This window comes from Neodiprion fabricii, chromosome 2 (assembly GCF_021155785.1).
Source record: "Neodiprion fabricii isolate iyNeoFabr1 chromosome 2, iyNeoFabr1.1, whole genome shotgun sequence".
NCBI lineage: Eukaryota > Metazoa > Arthropoda > Insecta > Hymenoptera > Diprionidae > Neodiprion > Neodiprion fabricii.
Window position 1 is genome coordinate 16,813,644 of NC_060240.1, and position 17,883 is coordinate 16,831,526.

At 38.0% G+C, this 17,883-nt stretch overlaps 3 protein-coding genes across 3 annotated transcripts in view; 1 reads left to right on the forward strand and 2 right to left on the reverse strand.

The window, feature by feature from the left end:
* Positions 1-17,883, forward strand: part of LOC124176644 (flotillin-2) — a 478,641-nt gene that overhangs the window by 413,756 nt on the left and 47,002 nt on the right. The gene's annotated exons all lie outside the window — the stretch shown is intronic.
* On the reverse strand, positions 6,140-10,773 carry LOC124176638 (esterase E4-like). Its single transcript, XM_046558198.1, has 7 exons — positions 10,520-10,773; positions 9,560-9,689; positions 9,135-9,480; positions 7,604-7,963; positions 7,137-7,297; positions 6,737-7,050; positions 6,140-6,664 (listed from the first exon to the last, which is right to left on the reverse strand). Exons 1-7 carry the CDS (start codon positions 10,753-10,755, stop codon positions 6,424-6,426), a joined length of 1,788 nt encoding a protein of 595 aa, XP_046414154.1. The 5' UTR covers positions 10,756-10,773; the 3' UTR covers positions 6,140-6,423.
* LOC124176639 (juvenile hormone esterase-like) lies at positions 11,076-16,422 on the reverse strand. The gene is made up of 7 exons (XM_046558199.1): positions 16,111-16,422; positions 15,401-15,539; positions 13,984-14,329; positions 12,170-12,532; positions 11,924-12,087; positions 11,536-11,852; positions 11,076-11,474 (listed from the first exon to the last, which is right to left on the reverse strand). The coding sequence occupies exons 1-7, from the start codon at positions 16,320-16,322 to the stop codon at positions 11,228-11,230; spliced, it is 1,788 nt and encodes a 595-aa protein (XP_046414155.1). The 5' UTR covers positions 16,323-16,422; the 3' UTR covers positions 11,076-11,227.

The following is a 17,883-nucleotide window of genomic DNA, read 5'->3' on the forward strand; positions in this document are numbered from 1 at the left end:
TGGTGCCTGGCCAGGAAATCACGAGACGAATATACCCGCCAAGTACGTAGCTCTTGGAATGATGTTTCGATATCACTATACGAAACAGCGAGGTCCGACTTCACGACGTATACCTACTTGCTGAGAGATCGTAGGGCATGGGGTTCTTTCCTGATTTCGTGACAGAGACTAGCAATACCTAAGTTGTTCTTGTATTATTTATTGTGATATAGTTTTGGTAACTTGACGGACTTTTTTACATTTCAGATGTTTTTGCCTAGATTTCATTACTTTTTGTAAGTATGTAGCAATAATACTGCTGTACTGTGATAACCAATAAACTCATGATCAGTAATCCACAACTTTTATATCTGTTGAGATCCGTAGCATTTATAATTGATATCGTTGTCATGACTTTTGACTCCCACGATAAGAACGCGGAATAGCGATACTACTGATTTAATTGGCGCACAAATACATTGTGAAGAAAACGATAGAGGATTTATTTTTTTTTTTTTTTGCACAATGTAATCTGCGGGCAAGTGCAACAAGTATAGCTAAAATTTATCAGTCTAAATATATAACTCTATTTTACACAATCTCAACAGTCTCTTTACTCTTAACACTAAATTACCAATTAATAGTATATGCCACATGCTCAGACCTACGTTACAAGATCTCAAAACATATATTATTTAAGGGAATTTGTGCAAAAGTAAAAGGTACAGCACATTCAGTGTCATGTTGATTTTTCCGAAACAAGATGTGTTCGAGATGTTACAGTTTGATTTTGGGCGTAGGACGCATTCTAATAAATAAATCAGAAGGAACGGTAAACAACTGTGACTGACGTTAGATGATTCATGAGATGCTTGTGAACTTCATTGATTTATGATCACGTTGCTAGTACTTCAGAAATTTATATCAATCGCTATGAAAATTAGACAAAATGTAATTACAGATGACAGGAAGTAATTAATAAAAATGTAGCGTCAGCTTTTGTGCTAATTGCGCCAAGTTGTTTTTAAATCATTACCATTTTTATACAATCAAATTGAGATTGTTATTTTTTTTCCACAATTAAAAACATATTGAGAATTGCAATAAAAAGTAACAGAACTACATTTACTCGAGTAATTTGAATTCATCGAGAATTTATAAATGTTTATTCACAGCACGATAATTTTTCTTTTTCCTGAGCTGAAAGAATGTAGATGAAATCCCGATTTATCTGATATACGTCTATTTATTCGTACAACATGATGTAATATAATACGCTTTATACAAAAACTGTTTTGCGAACGTTGGTTTGTTGTAATATTTACCCAGTTCTACTTGTAACTTCTTTTTCCAATTTTTTTACCAACAGACGTTGTAGATTTCAACAATCAGATTGTTTTATTTGCACTTTGAAGTAGTTACTTCATCTTCATTAATAATGGTTTTTTCCTTTCTAATGGATCTTGATCAGGTAATTGACTCCTTGTTTAACATGTTGACTCGTATAGTTGGGTAGTGATCCCAGTTCATATTTTGGGTAATTTTACTGCGGTTGAAATTTTGCATATTGTTTCTCTTATGGTTTCCTAAAATAGACATCATCGTATTCAACCATAAATTTTTCAGTCTTATTCGCCTTACATAGCTATTTTCAAGTTGTATCTTTCATGTTCATGATTTCTCGTATCAAGTAGGTAGTATATAACCCAAGACGGGCATCAAACTAACATGGAATTCATGTACAGTATTGTTTGTGAGTGGCAAATATGCGTAATAATTTACTAGTAATTAATCAAACACGTGTCGTATAGTTGTAACATAGTCGATATTGCATTGAAGCTATTAGTATTTGGATAAACAATAGATTGACTTGAATAATCACAATCGGTCAACATATTATAATGACAAGGAATTACATGCAGTGTTCAATCGGTAGATACAGGTCGTAGTTGGATCTGTAACAAACGCTGTTTCATAAAGATACAGGCAAGTAAGCACGATTCAAAGTGATTGGTCAATGCCATATTACGTTATTGTAATATTATATTGTAATATAATTATTGTAGCGTACGTTATTGTAATAATTTGATGGATAGCATATTTCACAAGGTATCAACCGATTTGACCAGAGGTTACAATATATCAAGTAATTCTATTGATTTCATAGATCTCAAAACATTTTATAACACTCTAAGTCATTTCAGAATTCTCAAATTGATTTTACAACATTTCAACGTACTTATTTTAGAAAATTTTACTGCTCTACAAATAATGTCAGTAAATTTTAAATGGTCTAAATGTATTTGATAGATTTAATGTGAAACGATTGCATAAGTAGTTGAATGATTTATTACGATTTCATAGATTTCAAATGGTTTTAAATGTTACCAAGATTGCAAACGATTTTACAAAGTTATAAATGATTCAAAATATTTTAAGATATTCCATTTCAAATACGAAAGAAATCAGTAGATGCGGAATGACTTGACAAGATTTTGTAGATTTCAAACGAATTAAAAGATTTTATGAGATTTACTAATGATTTGAAGCATTATACAGTTTGTTTATTTGGTTTACTTTTGCGGTAAGAGCTGTTACTTTTTATTGCCTGGTGTAGCATAGTCGAGTGTTTCATCTTGCAATACAACACTGGTGTCTCGACGGTCAGAGCGGGCAGAGAAATTTAAGAGATTTGATAACACAAGAGTTCAAAAGCTCGCGAAAGAAGTCACAAGTATTCAATCAAGTGTTCACCAGATTTCATAAGTAAGTTATCCCTTGGTTCAAAGCATCCAGCACGCTCACATTCTGATTTTGACTGTCATTAAGTCTGACTATAATCTCTGTCAATGGATTGATGATAAGATCAATTCAGGTTTCTGTGAAACACATACAAAACAACGATAGCACACAAAACGAGAAACATGCAACTGCTCACGTATTTATAGTACAATTGAATGGTTATGAAGTTTGTAATCTATTTCACATGATTACAGGTGATCTAGACATAGTGTTTTACTCATTGCCAGTCTATACCATTTAAAGCGAGATATTGGGACTATATCAGACTTGTCGCTGTAAAGTCAGTGGTGCTAATAGATAGGCAGATGAAGTTAATGGTTGGCAGGTCAGTGGAAGTTGGTTCAGGAGAATGACAGATACATAAAGTGCCACCTTCGAAGCAAGTATCGATCGTCTTTTGTGTCGAAATGTTGTCATGTTGAAGTGTAATGTATGTCTTTTCCAACGGATTGATAACCGAATAAGGATGAGTTAGGTGACTGTTAAATATATGAAATAAAAACAATGATGGTGTAATAATGTATATAGTTGAATAAACAAACAACTGATGACGACTCATCACTGCGTTTCTCCGTATTATATGAGGTAAGATGATGTATGGAATATGGAAATGTATATCATTCCATTCGATTACAGCTATTGACATTTATACAAGTCTTCTTGGTAAGCAATTAGTGATGCCGAAGTATCGTTAGGTCAAATTAGTGGTTGGTAGTCTCGTGAGAGTTGGCCTATTCTGATGAGATGAGTAGAGCGTCAACTTTTGGTACACCACCTCTTGTTTTACGACATTGTCTTGCCAAAGTAAATCGTCTTTCTGTTCCAACGGATTGATAATAGGATAGAAATAGCCAAAGTGACTGTGAAACATAAAAAATGATGAGCAATCGAAGAAAAGGTTCCACTTTATTGCTTCTCATTTTTTACGAGTTTTTTATGTGAATTAAGGTAACGTGGCAAGTATAGAATACGGTAGTGTATCTATGTAAATTGTGATATTCGAAACAGAAGACAGACTTCGTTTTTGAGTGCGTCGTTTGTTATTAATTTGAAGCTTCATGTTCGTTTAGTCTATCGGATTGGTAACTGGGACGTATTCTAGGTGATGGTAGAAAACATAAAAATCAGTTAACAAATTAGTCATGTATTTGATGATGTATTCAGTTCTACATGTTATGTAAATAAATGTAGCTTAGGCGCTCTGGCTTGGAGAAGAAGAAGAAAAATGTTTCTTTCATCATCTTTGACAGTTAATAAACACGAAACCACTTGACCGGGTTTCATCACACTTCTACACTAAGGTTATATCGACTGGGAGCACCAGCTATGTGAGTCTCATTTCAAAATAACCACGCGCTTCTGAGATATAATGACACGCTTATAGACAGGAAGATAGGGAAATAATTGGGCTTAATTAGGTTAAATATTCTTGGCTATCTCTCGTCTCTAATGTAACTTGACGACGAATCGTTACCGTGAATCTTCGAGTTCCCCGCCAGTATCGCACTTTCCGTGAGTTTCCTTCAGTTGTGTGTCCTTGTAATGGGCCGTTCTAAAACGCCAACGTTCTAAATTAGCGAGGGTCTAATAAATTGTAGGTTTCCAGATTAGCTGTCACCTGCTTAAACACGCAGCATCGCAAGATACAAAACAAACTATGCAATACTTACGTGATGCATCTTAGGTTGAGTACTTTCAATTTAATGCCACTGTTGATCTTCGGATAATATTGGATCAATGCATGATTAAATGAATCGCTTTCAACATCACTATTTTATACTTCCAGGCTTAAATAAAAAGTGTCAAATCTCAAATCAACGGAGGCTAACCATTTCATTATTATCATGAATTTGATTTTTGACCGTAGACTTTCCTTTTAGTAAGGACGGTTCGCTTGCAACGAATGTTACAACAGAGATTTTTGATACTCTCAACGAGCAGAATTTTCTATGGCTAATACAAATTTATCCCCCAATTTTATGCGTGTGATTTTCACTGATCTCGACGTAGAGAACCATTAGGCAAAGTGGCGATACGACATTCTCAAGGAGGTCGGTGAGAAAAGTTAGTATGTATTCACGTGACTCAAGTTTTTACACAATATTGATTGATATTATTTACGTTACTATACAAAACCTCAAACGGATGGTCTACACAGATTCCGAGTAATTAATGAAGTTGTACTGCTTATGCACGGGCACTTGTGACGGTACGCGATGGGTATGCGGCACAATGTGGCTTTCCGTCGAAATCACAGACAAAAAGTGTAGTAGGCATCTCGATGAAAAACTATCTAAATGGTAAATGGTACTCTTAAGAAGATGTTCCTAAAATATGAAGATCTTTGTATGTATAGTTTGCAAAAACAGTAAAAAAAAAATAAGAAGTGTTTTGCACGAAGTTTCACACATGATCCTCCACTAAATGCTCATAAAATTCTTTTTGGGAATTGTGTAATAGCAAAATACAATTCAGTTCATTTAGAAACAATGATTAGATGACAAACGATGCATATTATTTTAATAATTTGGGGAAAACCTTTACTTTGAAGATTTTGTTTTTATTTTATTAGTTGAAAATGACGTTAAGAACCATTGGTCGGGCCTGAGTATAATAGGCTTACCCCTTTTACCGCTTGCTCCTGTGAAGCGCTCGCCACACTCCATTTTCCACCCATCCGTCACACTTAGGTACACTTATACAAAAATTCCTACAACCATATTAGGATATTTAACTTTCATCGATTATTTAAATAATCTGCCTGCAGCTATGTAACTGACAAACATTTTTATTCAAATATCTTGTTACCGTAACACGTAGACCCTGAAGGGGGAAGCCCCGATGGTAAGTAATTTTACAATATCTTTTCCTTAATAATAAATAGAAATGATCGAAAGTTCACGGTCTCTGAAATTGCATTACAGACAACTTCCCATGACGTTTTTATTCCAGATCAACTTTGCCATATTTTCAAAGTTTTCACAGTCCCATGCTCTTGGTCAGTACCAAATATACATTCTGCTGGCTAACATGAGGAAAACGGTTCAACTAAATGCTGATGGTACTGTAGATAATAATCAAAGTGTTCATCATTTCAAAACTCATTAATTAGGATTTGGTAAACGGTTAAGTTTGCACAAGGAATGGTTTCACCGGATCATTCGCTATTTACCAGGTCAATATTTTTCTGTCTAAACCAAGTCACACAATCACTACTATAATTGATTCGTTGTGAATATACCAGGGTTGTTATAGAAAAAAAAATTTGAAACTTACATCTGTCGAATTAAAGAAGAAAATTGTAATAATAGCTTTTCAATATCTCCAATTTGGAGAAACAACAAAAACCGACACACAGTTATTTCGCATAAATTTATTCATAGCTGCAATAAGGCTAATGATAATTAAAAAATGTATTATGTCGAAAAGGATAAGAAAATGCCTACAATGAATTCCAAGTAATCAGAAATCACATTATTTTATCACGATTTATATAGCTCTTTAATTTATTTTTTTAACTCTCAATCAGATTATAACATCGTAAAACCTGTGATTAACTTTTGATTCGTACTATTCACTACACGCTGATGGTAAAACGTATACGTTAATTTTGCAAAAGCACATAGTCCTCGTCGTTGTTGATTAGAGCATCTTGAAGTAAGTAACCAGACAAATAAGTATCGATATCAAAGGCGAAAAAACGATGGCTGAATTCGCCGCAGATGATGCTGCCAGCAAATCGCTCCACAGTTGCATCCTTTCCGGTTGAAAATCGTTCAGATTCAAAACCGTTGGGTCCGAGTCACCTCCTATTCTGAGATAATTATTGTTGCCAGCTGCAAACGGTTGCCAAGTTACACCGCCAGTCGTTGTGGTTGGGATTCTGGAACCAACGTCAACGGTCAGGGGCAAGATCGATTTTTCCAGAGCAATGAATAAAGCACCAAAGACTTACCCAGTTATTGCGAACGAAGTCCACAACTCCATCATAGTGTCCACCATTTGGCGGTCATTGGCAGTCATATTCTCTCGAGTTGCGCCGAAGATCGCCTCAGTCTGTGGAAACAGGTAAAACATCTCATCGGCATGAGCAGCGCTGTTGTTCGGCATTGCACTGCTTATCATGTCGGTTTGACTGTAAGTTCCTCGGTAATCGAAGGAGTAGAAGAACTGATCGCTCTCAAACATGCTGTTCTGCGTCTGGACCATTCTGAAGACTGGGTATATGAAGTTATTGTCGCTTATGAGGAGAGTGAGATTATACAAGATCTGAAAAATAAAGTTTATGCCATTTGCTCACGTCCTTAAAATACGAATCATAGTATTTATGTCCTAGCTGAAAGTATCCATCAAACCTCCGATCTATCGGCTGTCAAGTCGGTGAAGTAAAAGTCCTTCAATCCAGCAGTAAACGCAGAAACATCGTCAACCCATTTTGAGTATCCAAGTGCGTTGGGGATCGCGTTGTCGATATCAGCTAGAAACTCCTCAAGCAAGCTGGGCACCAGTACGTAACCTTGATTAGCAAAAAGTATTACTAATTAAATCATTTACCGAGATTTCCACGTGGAAAACCCCAACTTTGGGGGTACGCCCTCGACATCTCCGAATTCAATTTCAATTTTGAGAATATCCCGTGAGTTTGATGGTCACATTCAACTGTTTTCCAGGATGCATCCTCGAAAGAGTATCCCCCAAATTGCAACAACCCTCAAATTGAAAGTGCACATTCACCCAAAGTTGTGCGTAAATTAGGGAGAACTTTTGTTTTTTCTTGACTTCGATACAGGGTGTTGCGACTGGTTCAGAGTTTACTTCCTACCTGCAACGAAGGTAGCAGCTTCATCACGCGTGCTTCCGGATATCGATGGCAGGTCATGCATCTTTCCAGCGTTGACGAGGTTGACAGGACTGTCTGTGAGAAGGGCACCCTCAATGTCTGGCTCATCAGTCGGGGACCAAGACCCACCCACCGTGTTCCACACACCGGACATCATATCCGCTAGCATAAGAGTCGAACTATTCAGTTCTCTAAGACACTCGATAAGAAGGGTCGAAGTACTGCTATCGCAGTTGAGATATCCACCAAGGGCGCGGGAATGTTGTGCGGACAATTCACTGGGCTGGTAAGGCCAGAAACCGAAGGCTGATCCGCTCTGCGCGATGTACTTGTGGAAAAGGCCTGAAAGAAAAATTGTCGTGACCATTCGCCTAGCATTTTACCAGTCAACGATTCAAAGGTATAGTGTGTAACTTCAAATTTAATTGGAGAATATATTATGCATCTCAAGTATACATTAACCCTTAGCGGCCACACCTCAGCCAGGCCACATAGCGGCCACATGGGGTAACTCACTACCCCACGCTCAAAAATCTAGTTTTAGACCTCTAATTTCACTTGTTCTGAGCCTGGGGTAACTAGTTACCCCGTGTGGCCGCTAAGAGTTAAATGTCTTCAAAATTAAGCTGGCAATGCTACCAATACACTTAACGTCGGTTAATTCAAAAACCTCCCTATGACTTAAAATTTCCACGATTCGAAGCCAGGATGATTCAAGTTCTTAATCATATCACGGGTTTCTTGGTCTAAATTGGTCATGAAATACATATACGTACTTTTAATGTCGAAAATGTTTGATACTTTTTAAGAGGGAGTAATCGAAAACTGATTTTCTCTTGACTTCAACTTCTAGTTATAGTATTTTCACGGTACTATTGCAGTATGTTCCTGTACGTTCATGGAATGAAAATCATTACGAAAATAATGTTGTTCTTTTAAAAAAAAACAATGGAATGTTTCACTTTCGATATTCTTGATGAAGAATTGATTTTCAGTCATTTGAATTACTATCCATTGTTATTGATAGGTATTCAACGACTTTACCGTTCTTTCCTTTTCTATATTACATATAGGCATATATGTAAGTCTCCCCTTAGCTCGCTGGGGATTTAAACCCAAGTCCTGCCATTCCGCGATCTCACATGCTAGAACAACGTGGCTACGGTCGGTACAAGATAACATTTATTCCGAAAATCTGAAATTTTGTGATACAAAGGCCAAGCGGATGAAAAAATGCACAATTAGATTACGCCTTGGGTCAGGAATAGAAGACAACATTTGAAGTACGTAAATGCATTTCAGTTATAACCAAAAGATCCTCTAAACCACGAATAATCTGAATTATCGTAGGGTTGAATCACCGAAGTCTTACTAATTTTGCATTGAGCGTGCCGTGGCATTGCCAGTCTATTTTCGGAGAAAATAAATGTATACTTGAGATACCATCTTTTTCAAGCGCATTTTAACACAGCATGTTATGGCTCTGAAGCGTCGAAGTGCGGTTAAATCTTACCCCTTGCCAAGTCTGAAAGTGCCAACAGTTGCACTGAAGCACCACCGGCGCTGTTCCCCATTATCGTTACTTGGTTCGGATCTCCACCGAAGAACGCAATGTTGTCGCGAACCCACTCCAAGGACAACACCTGATCCTTGAGGCCCCAGTTGCCTGGCGCGGCCTCGTCTCCAGTGCTCAAGAAGCCCAGCACTCCCAAGCGGTAATTCATGGTGACAAGCACCACGTCTGCGTCGAGCAGATAAGCTGGGCCATTGCCCTCAAAGTCTCCACTTCCATAGGCGAATCCTCCGCCGTGAATCGAAACCATCACCGGAAGCAAAGAAGATGAACCACTTTCCGGAAGCTACGGGCAACGTATTTCAAATATTCCTCCCTTGAATCTTAATTAATGTTCGAAATCAACATGTTTCTTTATCATTCACCTGCGGGGTGTAAACGTTCAAGTATAAACAGTCCTCGCTTCCGGTTACCACAAACTGTAGGCACTTTTCACCATCCACAGTCGCATTGAGTGTCCCGCTCCAACTTTCCGCTGCAACGGGGTTGCTGAATCTACAGACACATTACTAGATTCAGATGAGTATGGTATCAAGCTCGAAGAAGAACGACAAAATCGAAAAATTGGTTTATTTTGAATACCTACTTTCAAATCTAGGAGATTCGACGAGTACAACTGTAAAATCTAATAATGTCATCATGATATAACTCTTATGGAAAAAAATCCCAAATCGAGATTCAACCCCCTAAATTAAAGGTCCATACCTAAAGTCAGGGTTAACCTTGAACTTGAACAATTTTGGAGTCGCGAACTTACACCGAAATTTTAAGGTTTTATCCTGAAAGTTAAGGATTTATCCTTAAAAATGGTTGAACATAAGACCCCATAAATCACTTGAGAATTACAATCAGTTGAGAGTAATCATTAATTTTGGAGTTATCCTTAAAGTTAGGATTTAACTCCAATATTCGGGGTTATTTACATCACCAATTACCATATCGTTTTGGTTTGGAAAAAATTGAAGTATTTTTATATTGTAGAATATAAACCAATGTTCAATACTGTTCATTGTGAAAGTATTTCAACAGATCCATCATGATATAACACACCTGAGTTCATGATTTCATTATAAATATTTTAGCAGTGTTCTTCGAACTTGTTTTGCAATCTTAATCGATGACCACGTCAATTATCTGCCTAGCTTCGTTTTCGTTATGTCACTGATAACAACATGCATAATATATTATGCTATGATCTAACCCATTAGCACGTATTCGGTTGAACAATTTCAGGCAAATTATTCTAAATCGTACTTAAAGTCAATTTCCGTTTTCAGCAATATTGTAAAAACGGATCGTTAGAAAATCCACAATTCCAGACAAACCTCAGGTTCCCGATCGGCGGTTGAGCGTAAGGAATTCCCAGGAAAGAGTAGATGGTTCTATTATTCAAACTCAACACGGTTGTGCCCTCAAGAGCACCCTGAAGTATTGTAACTTGAGGAGCAGTGTTCCTTGTGCTTGCCGATGGGATGTTTCTCGCGTCGGCATCGCTAATCTTGGTTAAAATGTTAAGCAGTAATATTAGCCCGCAAAAACTTCTCATACTGTGGAAACTCATCGTAATTCGCTGTCCCGCACAATTAACCGCTGCAGCGTTTTCGTAATTCTCTTATGTAGGACATGATACCAAACGATTAGATAAATCAAATTATCCCGATAATGAATAATTCACCACTCCAAATTATGAGTTATATCGCATTCAAATTCCAATTAATTCTCCGCCTCGTAAAACCGATTGAAGAGCAGGATTCGCTGTATCTATCTTCGCAAGGCATGATAACTCGGATTTCACCTGTCACCTTTACATGACTGAGTAGTTTTATCAAATTTAAAAAATCAGTGTGTTGGATACGCGTAATGTCAAAACAATTGTGCAAATTACCGATGACATAATTTTCTATTTAATAAAATTAGTCACAAATAATGTTCACATTTGATCTCCTCGAGTTTTGATACATTGTTTTGGAAATATAATTCGTTGGATCGTTTCTTGAATCGATACTGATAAAAAAAAAATCTGTTGCATTTGCCTACAAAAATACTTTCAAATAAATAATCAAAAGAATAGCAATTGGTCGCAGGGAGAATGAACCATAGGATGTACTCCCTGAAGTTGTGGAGGTCATCAGTTCCTTCCAAAAAAGCATTCTCTCCTGAAGAAAATTGTACTGGATTTCGAGTGTCGGATCATCGTCGTTACCAATACGGAGGTAGTTACCATTCGCAGAATACGGTAACCAAGTCGTGTTGCTGATCACCGCTGAAGTAGTTGGTGTCCTGAAATCATGACCATGAATTAACGCAAGGGTAAATAAAGAGTTCGCATTAAGTGCCTTACCCATTGATGGCGAAGGAGGTCCAGAGTTGAACCATCGTCTCGACCATGAGAAGGTCAGTTTCGGTCATGTTCTCGGTTCCCACACCGAAGAGTGACTCAGTCTCTGGGAACAAGTAGAGTAGCTCGTCGCAGTGGCTGATACTTTCGTCCAGCAAGGAACTGTAAATGTATTGACTTCCATAGCTGTAGGTTCCACGGTACTCGAACGAATAGAAGTACGGCGAATTTTCGGCAATTGCGTACTGTTCCTGAACCGCGGTATAGATTGGATACGTAAAGAATAAGTCAGTCACTAGTCGAGTGAGATTATACCACAGCTGAAAATTAAATTTGCAGATCAGACTATTTAGCCTGTTCTATCAATGGATGGAACGAAGTAAAATCCAACCAGAGTACTATTAGTCGTCATGTCGTTGTTGAAATAGTACGACTTTAATGCAGCGGTAAAACTGGACTCGTCGTCTACTCGTCCGGAATATTGGTAGATAATTGGCGCAAGGTTGTCAAAATCATCTATGAGAATTTCGAGCAAGTCAGACCCTGGAAGGCTGGCTGAGAAATAAAGAAAAACATTAAATAAAACGATTCAACTCGTTGCTTCTACCTGTAATTCTGCACCGATTTTATTCCTTACCAACTAAAAACCCGGCGCCTTCATCTCTGACACTGCCAGTGATGGATGGCAGGTCACGCATTTTGCCAGCCGCAATAAGAGTTGCAGGATTGTCAGTAAGGAAGGCACCATCCATGTCCGGCTCATCGGTCGGACCCCAAACCGGAAACGGATACGTCCCCCAGACGTAGAACTGGGTTCTGGCCTGTGTGATGACCGACGCATTGATTTGCCTGAGACAGGCTACAAGATAAATGGACCCATTCGTCGGGCAGCCAACGTACTCGCCGAGCTCAAAAGCCACATTGGCGTAGGTTGAACTGAGCCTCCAGGGCCAGAAACCGAGTGCCGACCCACTGTGTGAAATATACTTATGGAAAAGACCTATAGAAAGCGAAGAAATCTTTAGCACAGAATACGTAGTACGTATACATTGTTATCTGAAATTTTGTAGCGATGGTTCTGATTCGATTGTTTCTGTTGTACGTAGAAATACCTACTGCGTATCCCGAAAAAATGACAATGAGGCAATTTGCTGTTGCAACTTTTCTCTATTTCTTAACTGCCCCCACCCGAACAAAATATTCTCAAATCGGACTTAATATTATTTTATCTATAGCCCAATTGAATTGGAGTTTGTAATAATTTTCTTTTTCTGCCCTAGCACACATGATTATCAAACTCTCAGAGGTGAAATTTTCGATTTTTGCCCGCGCATTGTTGTCTGTGGATGTCTAAGTCCTAGCCTACTGCATCTTATCAAATTTATCACAAGTGTTTTCGAATCGCTTTTTTATGCGCTTTCCATTGGTGCTAAGCATTTTACATGAAATAGAAATTCGAATTTGATTTTTCCATATGATAAATAATAATCCAGTTTTCTCAAATTTCGGCACCATCGTTTCTTCAAATTTCATTTATAAGAAAGCTTAACTTTTTACTGTAAGCATCACAAAGCAAATTATGAGTTGACTTGTAATTTTCTAAAAACAGAGCACGCCTTGAATGAAAGTGTCATTTGCTAGCAATGCACTCCGTCCGGTCGCTCGGAAATGACACTTCCATTTAGATTGTGCTGTATTTCTAGAAAACCTCAAGTCGGCCCATAATTTCTTTTGTGGTATACTTACAGTAAAAAAGTCGAACTTTCTTTTAAGCATGATTTAAAAAAATGAATCGTGCTGAAATTTGAGAAAACTAAATTTTTCTTCGGCTGTATTCAAAAACCCGGTTTAAATTTTTTATTTAACATAAAATGCTTGATACCTACCGATGGCAAGCGCATAAAGAAACAAATCCAGAACACTTTTCATAAAATTGATAAGATACAGTAGACTGGGAGTTACGAGATATCCAAAGACTACAATGCACGGGCAAAAGTCCAAAATTTATCCCCCGAGAATTTGATAGCCATTTGTACAAGGGCAAAAGGGAAATTGACCTCAAACTCCGTTCCAACTCGGCTATAGATTGTTCAAATTTGAATACGATCTGAAAACTTTTGTATCTGGTAGGGTCGGTTGACAAATAATGCTCTAGATATTTTCTATAATTACTAGTTTTTACACTTATCCAAAATATCATTATTGGCGTGATGAGATTATCATAAACTTATCAGGAAACTGTTCTTTGATGCCAGATTTATGTTTTGAATTGCATTCCGTGAAGCTGTGAACATTGTCCGCAAACATAGTGCCATACTCAATCAAGATCTTATGAACTGGCAGCAAGAAGATTAAAGAAGCTGACGCTGTTGTCGCTACTAATTTAAGTTATGTATTTGTTTGTGCCGCTCGAGAGCTGGACATCACAACTATTTCAGGATATCCTCTCACCGGTGGTCAAATCCGATAATGCGAGAAGTTGCACTGATGCACCGCCAGCGCTTTGACCAAAAAGTGTAATTTGGTCAGGATCACCGCCGAAGTATGCAATATTATTCTGGACCCATTTCAGAGCCAGAACTTGGTCCTTCATCCCCCAGTTTCCGGGGGCAACCTCATCTCCGGTGCTCAGAAAGCCCAGCGCGTCGAGGCGATAGTTGACTGTAACGAGGAGCACGTCTGAGTCGAGAAGGAACTCTGAACTATAGAGATCCGAATTCCCACTGCCCTGCTCGAATCCGCCACCAGGTATCCAAACCATTACCGGAAGCAGTGATGAGTTAGTGTTGTTCGGAAGCTGACGGAAACACATGAAGAGTTATACTCACAAAGAAACTTCGCGACGTGTTACTCTCCGATGTCGATGAAACATTTCGGCATTATAGAGTGTCCGAAAACATTCAACACATGTTTTTGCATCCGCGGAATGCCGTCCGGCGATCGTAAAACGATCCCCAAAAATATCAACTCTTTTTACTCTTCACCTTTTTACATGAAGTTTCAACCCTGTTTTGAAGTCAGTTCGCCACTTCGGGTGAGCTGTTTCGAATTTTTCACTTTTGATTCCAGGTTTGGATTCAACTACCACGAAAACGCCGATATCTTAATTTTCATCAGATTCGACCTAACTTGGATAAAACCGCTGTTCAAAAGCAAAATTCAAAATAATAAATCCAAAATATCGAACTGACTTTACCAAAGCCGATTCGAATTCAATTGAAACTGGTATCCCAACATTTTTGAAGCAGTTGGTTTCAAGTATTGAAACAGAAGATTAAAATTAGAAATGGCAGTCTCTGAAGGCTTATTATCTTATCAACTGTTAAGAACTGTTTAAATTTCATAAAAATCGGCATTCTGACGAGTTTAAAGTCACTAATTTTGGACCTGTAATCGAAATTTCAAAATACTGAATGGCGAAGTAAATTTAAAAAATTTGTTTGAACGTAAATTATGCTATTTGAAACAATTTTGACAAAGTCAATCCATCATATAAAATTTACACATTTCGATCTCAGATTCAAAATCAGCGAACCCAAAAACACCAAGACACGAATCTTCATCGAATTCGAACCACCATTTTCGGGTCCACCGTTTTGAATTTTGAAGTTTGACCATTGGACTCGCAATCAGTAACCGTCAAACTTTTAGGGTTACTTTATCACGGTATAACGCTATCTTAAAATGATTATTACTTCGGGACGGATGAAAATGAGATATTATCAAGATTTGATTTCACTCTCTTAGGGTGTAATACCGCAGATATCAAAAGCACGCGTCTATTTTTTAAACTTATACTATAATCCTGCAAAGTTTCATCAAAATCAGGGTGGATTGACAGCGAGAATTAGGAATCTCGCATTGTCACCTGAGGCGTGTAAACGTTCAAGTATAAACAGTCCTCATCTCCAATAACTGCTCCGTTAGAATACTGAGTGCACACGTTTCCTTCAACAGTTGCGTTCAGAGTTCCGTTCCAAGCATCTGCTGCAACAGGGCTGCTGAATCTGAAAATACAGTATCAAGTTATATACTTCAGATGGTTCGAAAGTCCGGAGATTTGCGAACTGTGCCACTCTCTGAACTTAGTTATTGAGGTTCAATTACTCATGCTTCCGAAGCTAATCTGACAACTGGCTTTTCACTCATTTATAGCTGATGATTTCACTGCATCTAATTGATCAAGTTAAATGACATCTTTCTCAAAAGCCACCTAAATGATTTACACATTTTTTTTTTTAAAAGTAAGACTAAATATTTTTGCGATTCTAATTTTTTTCCTTTTTCGCGTAAAATTTTCCAGTATTACGTTTGTATAACATCACAATCTGTTGTAAAATAATGTTTTCAATCAAATACTTCTAGTTCTGAGGAGCCCACTCCCATTAGAACCGAAACATCGTTTCACAATACATTTTTTTTTCTTTTTTTGACCTGATAACATCGTGAAAAGTTTATACATTTAAATATTTTGTTAAATGAAAAAATCGTCGTTCACCAAAGCATTCGTCCTGTCATTGATTTTTGGTAGACTGCCAAATTCGGTTTTCTTAATCCTCTATCATAATATTATCGAACCTTAAATCTCCGATAGGTGGTTGACCATATGGAATTCCATAGAATGCAAAGATGCTTCTGTTCTGGCGACTGAACAGAATCGCGCCCTGCAGATCGCCCTGAGGTACGGTTACTTCCGGAGCGGTCGCTGCGTTGCATTCCGCTCGAAAGAAGATGAGAACGTTGAGGAAAAAAGTAACCAAAACAAAATCTAAAACCTTTGGCGAGCCCATTGCAGTGTATTTTTATTATTCCCAAGCACAATCACTTCAATTGATTGACTGCCATGAGCTTTAGTCATGGCACACAACTGTGCAGTATTATCAAACAGATTAGACCAGTGACGCAATTTCATCAATAAAGAGAGAGCGAATAGTGTTATCGCCAATATTGTTATTTTACTGATCTTACATACTTGTGTTCATGGTCAAATGTGTCGGGCATGATAAGTGTTAGATATTTACGATTACATACCTACGCAGTCTAAAGGCGGGGTTCACGGTGGAGTCCAGGGGACAAAGACAAGAAAACCAAAATGTACTATTACAATTTTGTTTCCTTAAATACTTCAGAAAGTCCAAAATTGGGTAGATAATTGGGTGAGAAAAGTAGTGCAATAAAACATAGAAAGATATTTTCAGGTATTCAGATACAAAATCAAGAAAAAAAAACAATGTGCGTCACAGAACGTGTGATAGAAGTGAAAACTTTCAGTGAAGTTATCGTCTCTCAATGTTTTCATCGGACCTTTTTTGCATGATGACATAAAATCAGCTACACTATGTAACAGTTGAATTTAGCCGCCAGAAAGACTACGGAACTCAGGATAGGTAGGTCCGTAGGGAGGGGGGCTTTCACCTAAGCGGTGATCGAGAAGTGTCAGCGAGAGACGACTAGAGAATCGATCGAGAAGTGGAAGAGAGAGGATGGTTTCGAATCGATCGAGCGGGAAGCGGGAGACGACGGATGAGGAGATCGTCAGCAGCGTGAGCTCGCAATAAAAAATTATCAAGAAAGAAGAAAGACAACCGACGAAACAGTAAACGCATTCGGATTCCCGATGGAGGAAAGCCCACCAAGAATGACGGACGAGGGAATACGAATTGGCCGCGCACGGAATTAGGGATCTGAAGAATATCCATAATAACGCTGATGATAAGTTTTATCTACGTTCTGACCTGTCCTATTTTATTTGTAATTTTTATGAGTATGACTTTTATGAAATTGTTGTCGTCCTAGATGTCCGCCATCCCCATTTTATTTATACATTTATTTATTCTTTTTGTTGATATTTATTCGCGTCTCTTCTTCGATTCTAATTTTATCCACACATGTCCTTGAATTATACCAACGTCCGAAATTTCGTTTAAAATAAAGATAATAAAAAATCATAAAAGAAAATTGTTAACGGAAGCTTTTTCGTTAATTGCGAGGGGCTCCGCAATTGGAGTGAATCACAGTCTACACAAACCGCGAGAACGAAAAGACCGTTACAACTACTACTTATTTGTTCTAATTATCGGCGTGCATATGCACACGCCTCGGTGCAACCCACATCGCTAGGGCTCTCGACTCACTGTGTTCAGGTATAACGGAGTGGGAACGCGAAGATGTCCATAACGAGGAGACCAAGGATAAGAAATCCATTCGTGACGATTTTGGGCATGAGAGAGATGCGTGAGAAGTGGAAACCATTAATGCGAAAAGTGAACGAGAAGAAAACACTAGTGTAAGAAGCAAAATCGAGCTCATTTGCGCATGCGCAGCATTTTAATTGGATCACCTTCTCATGCA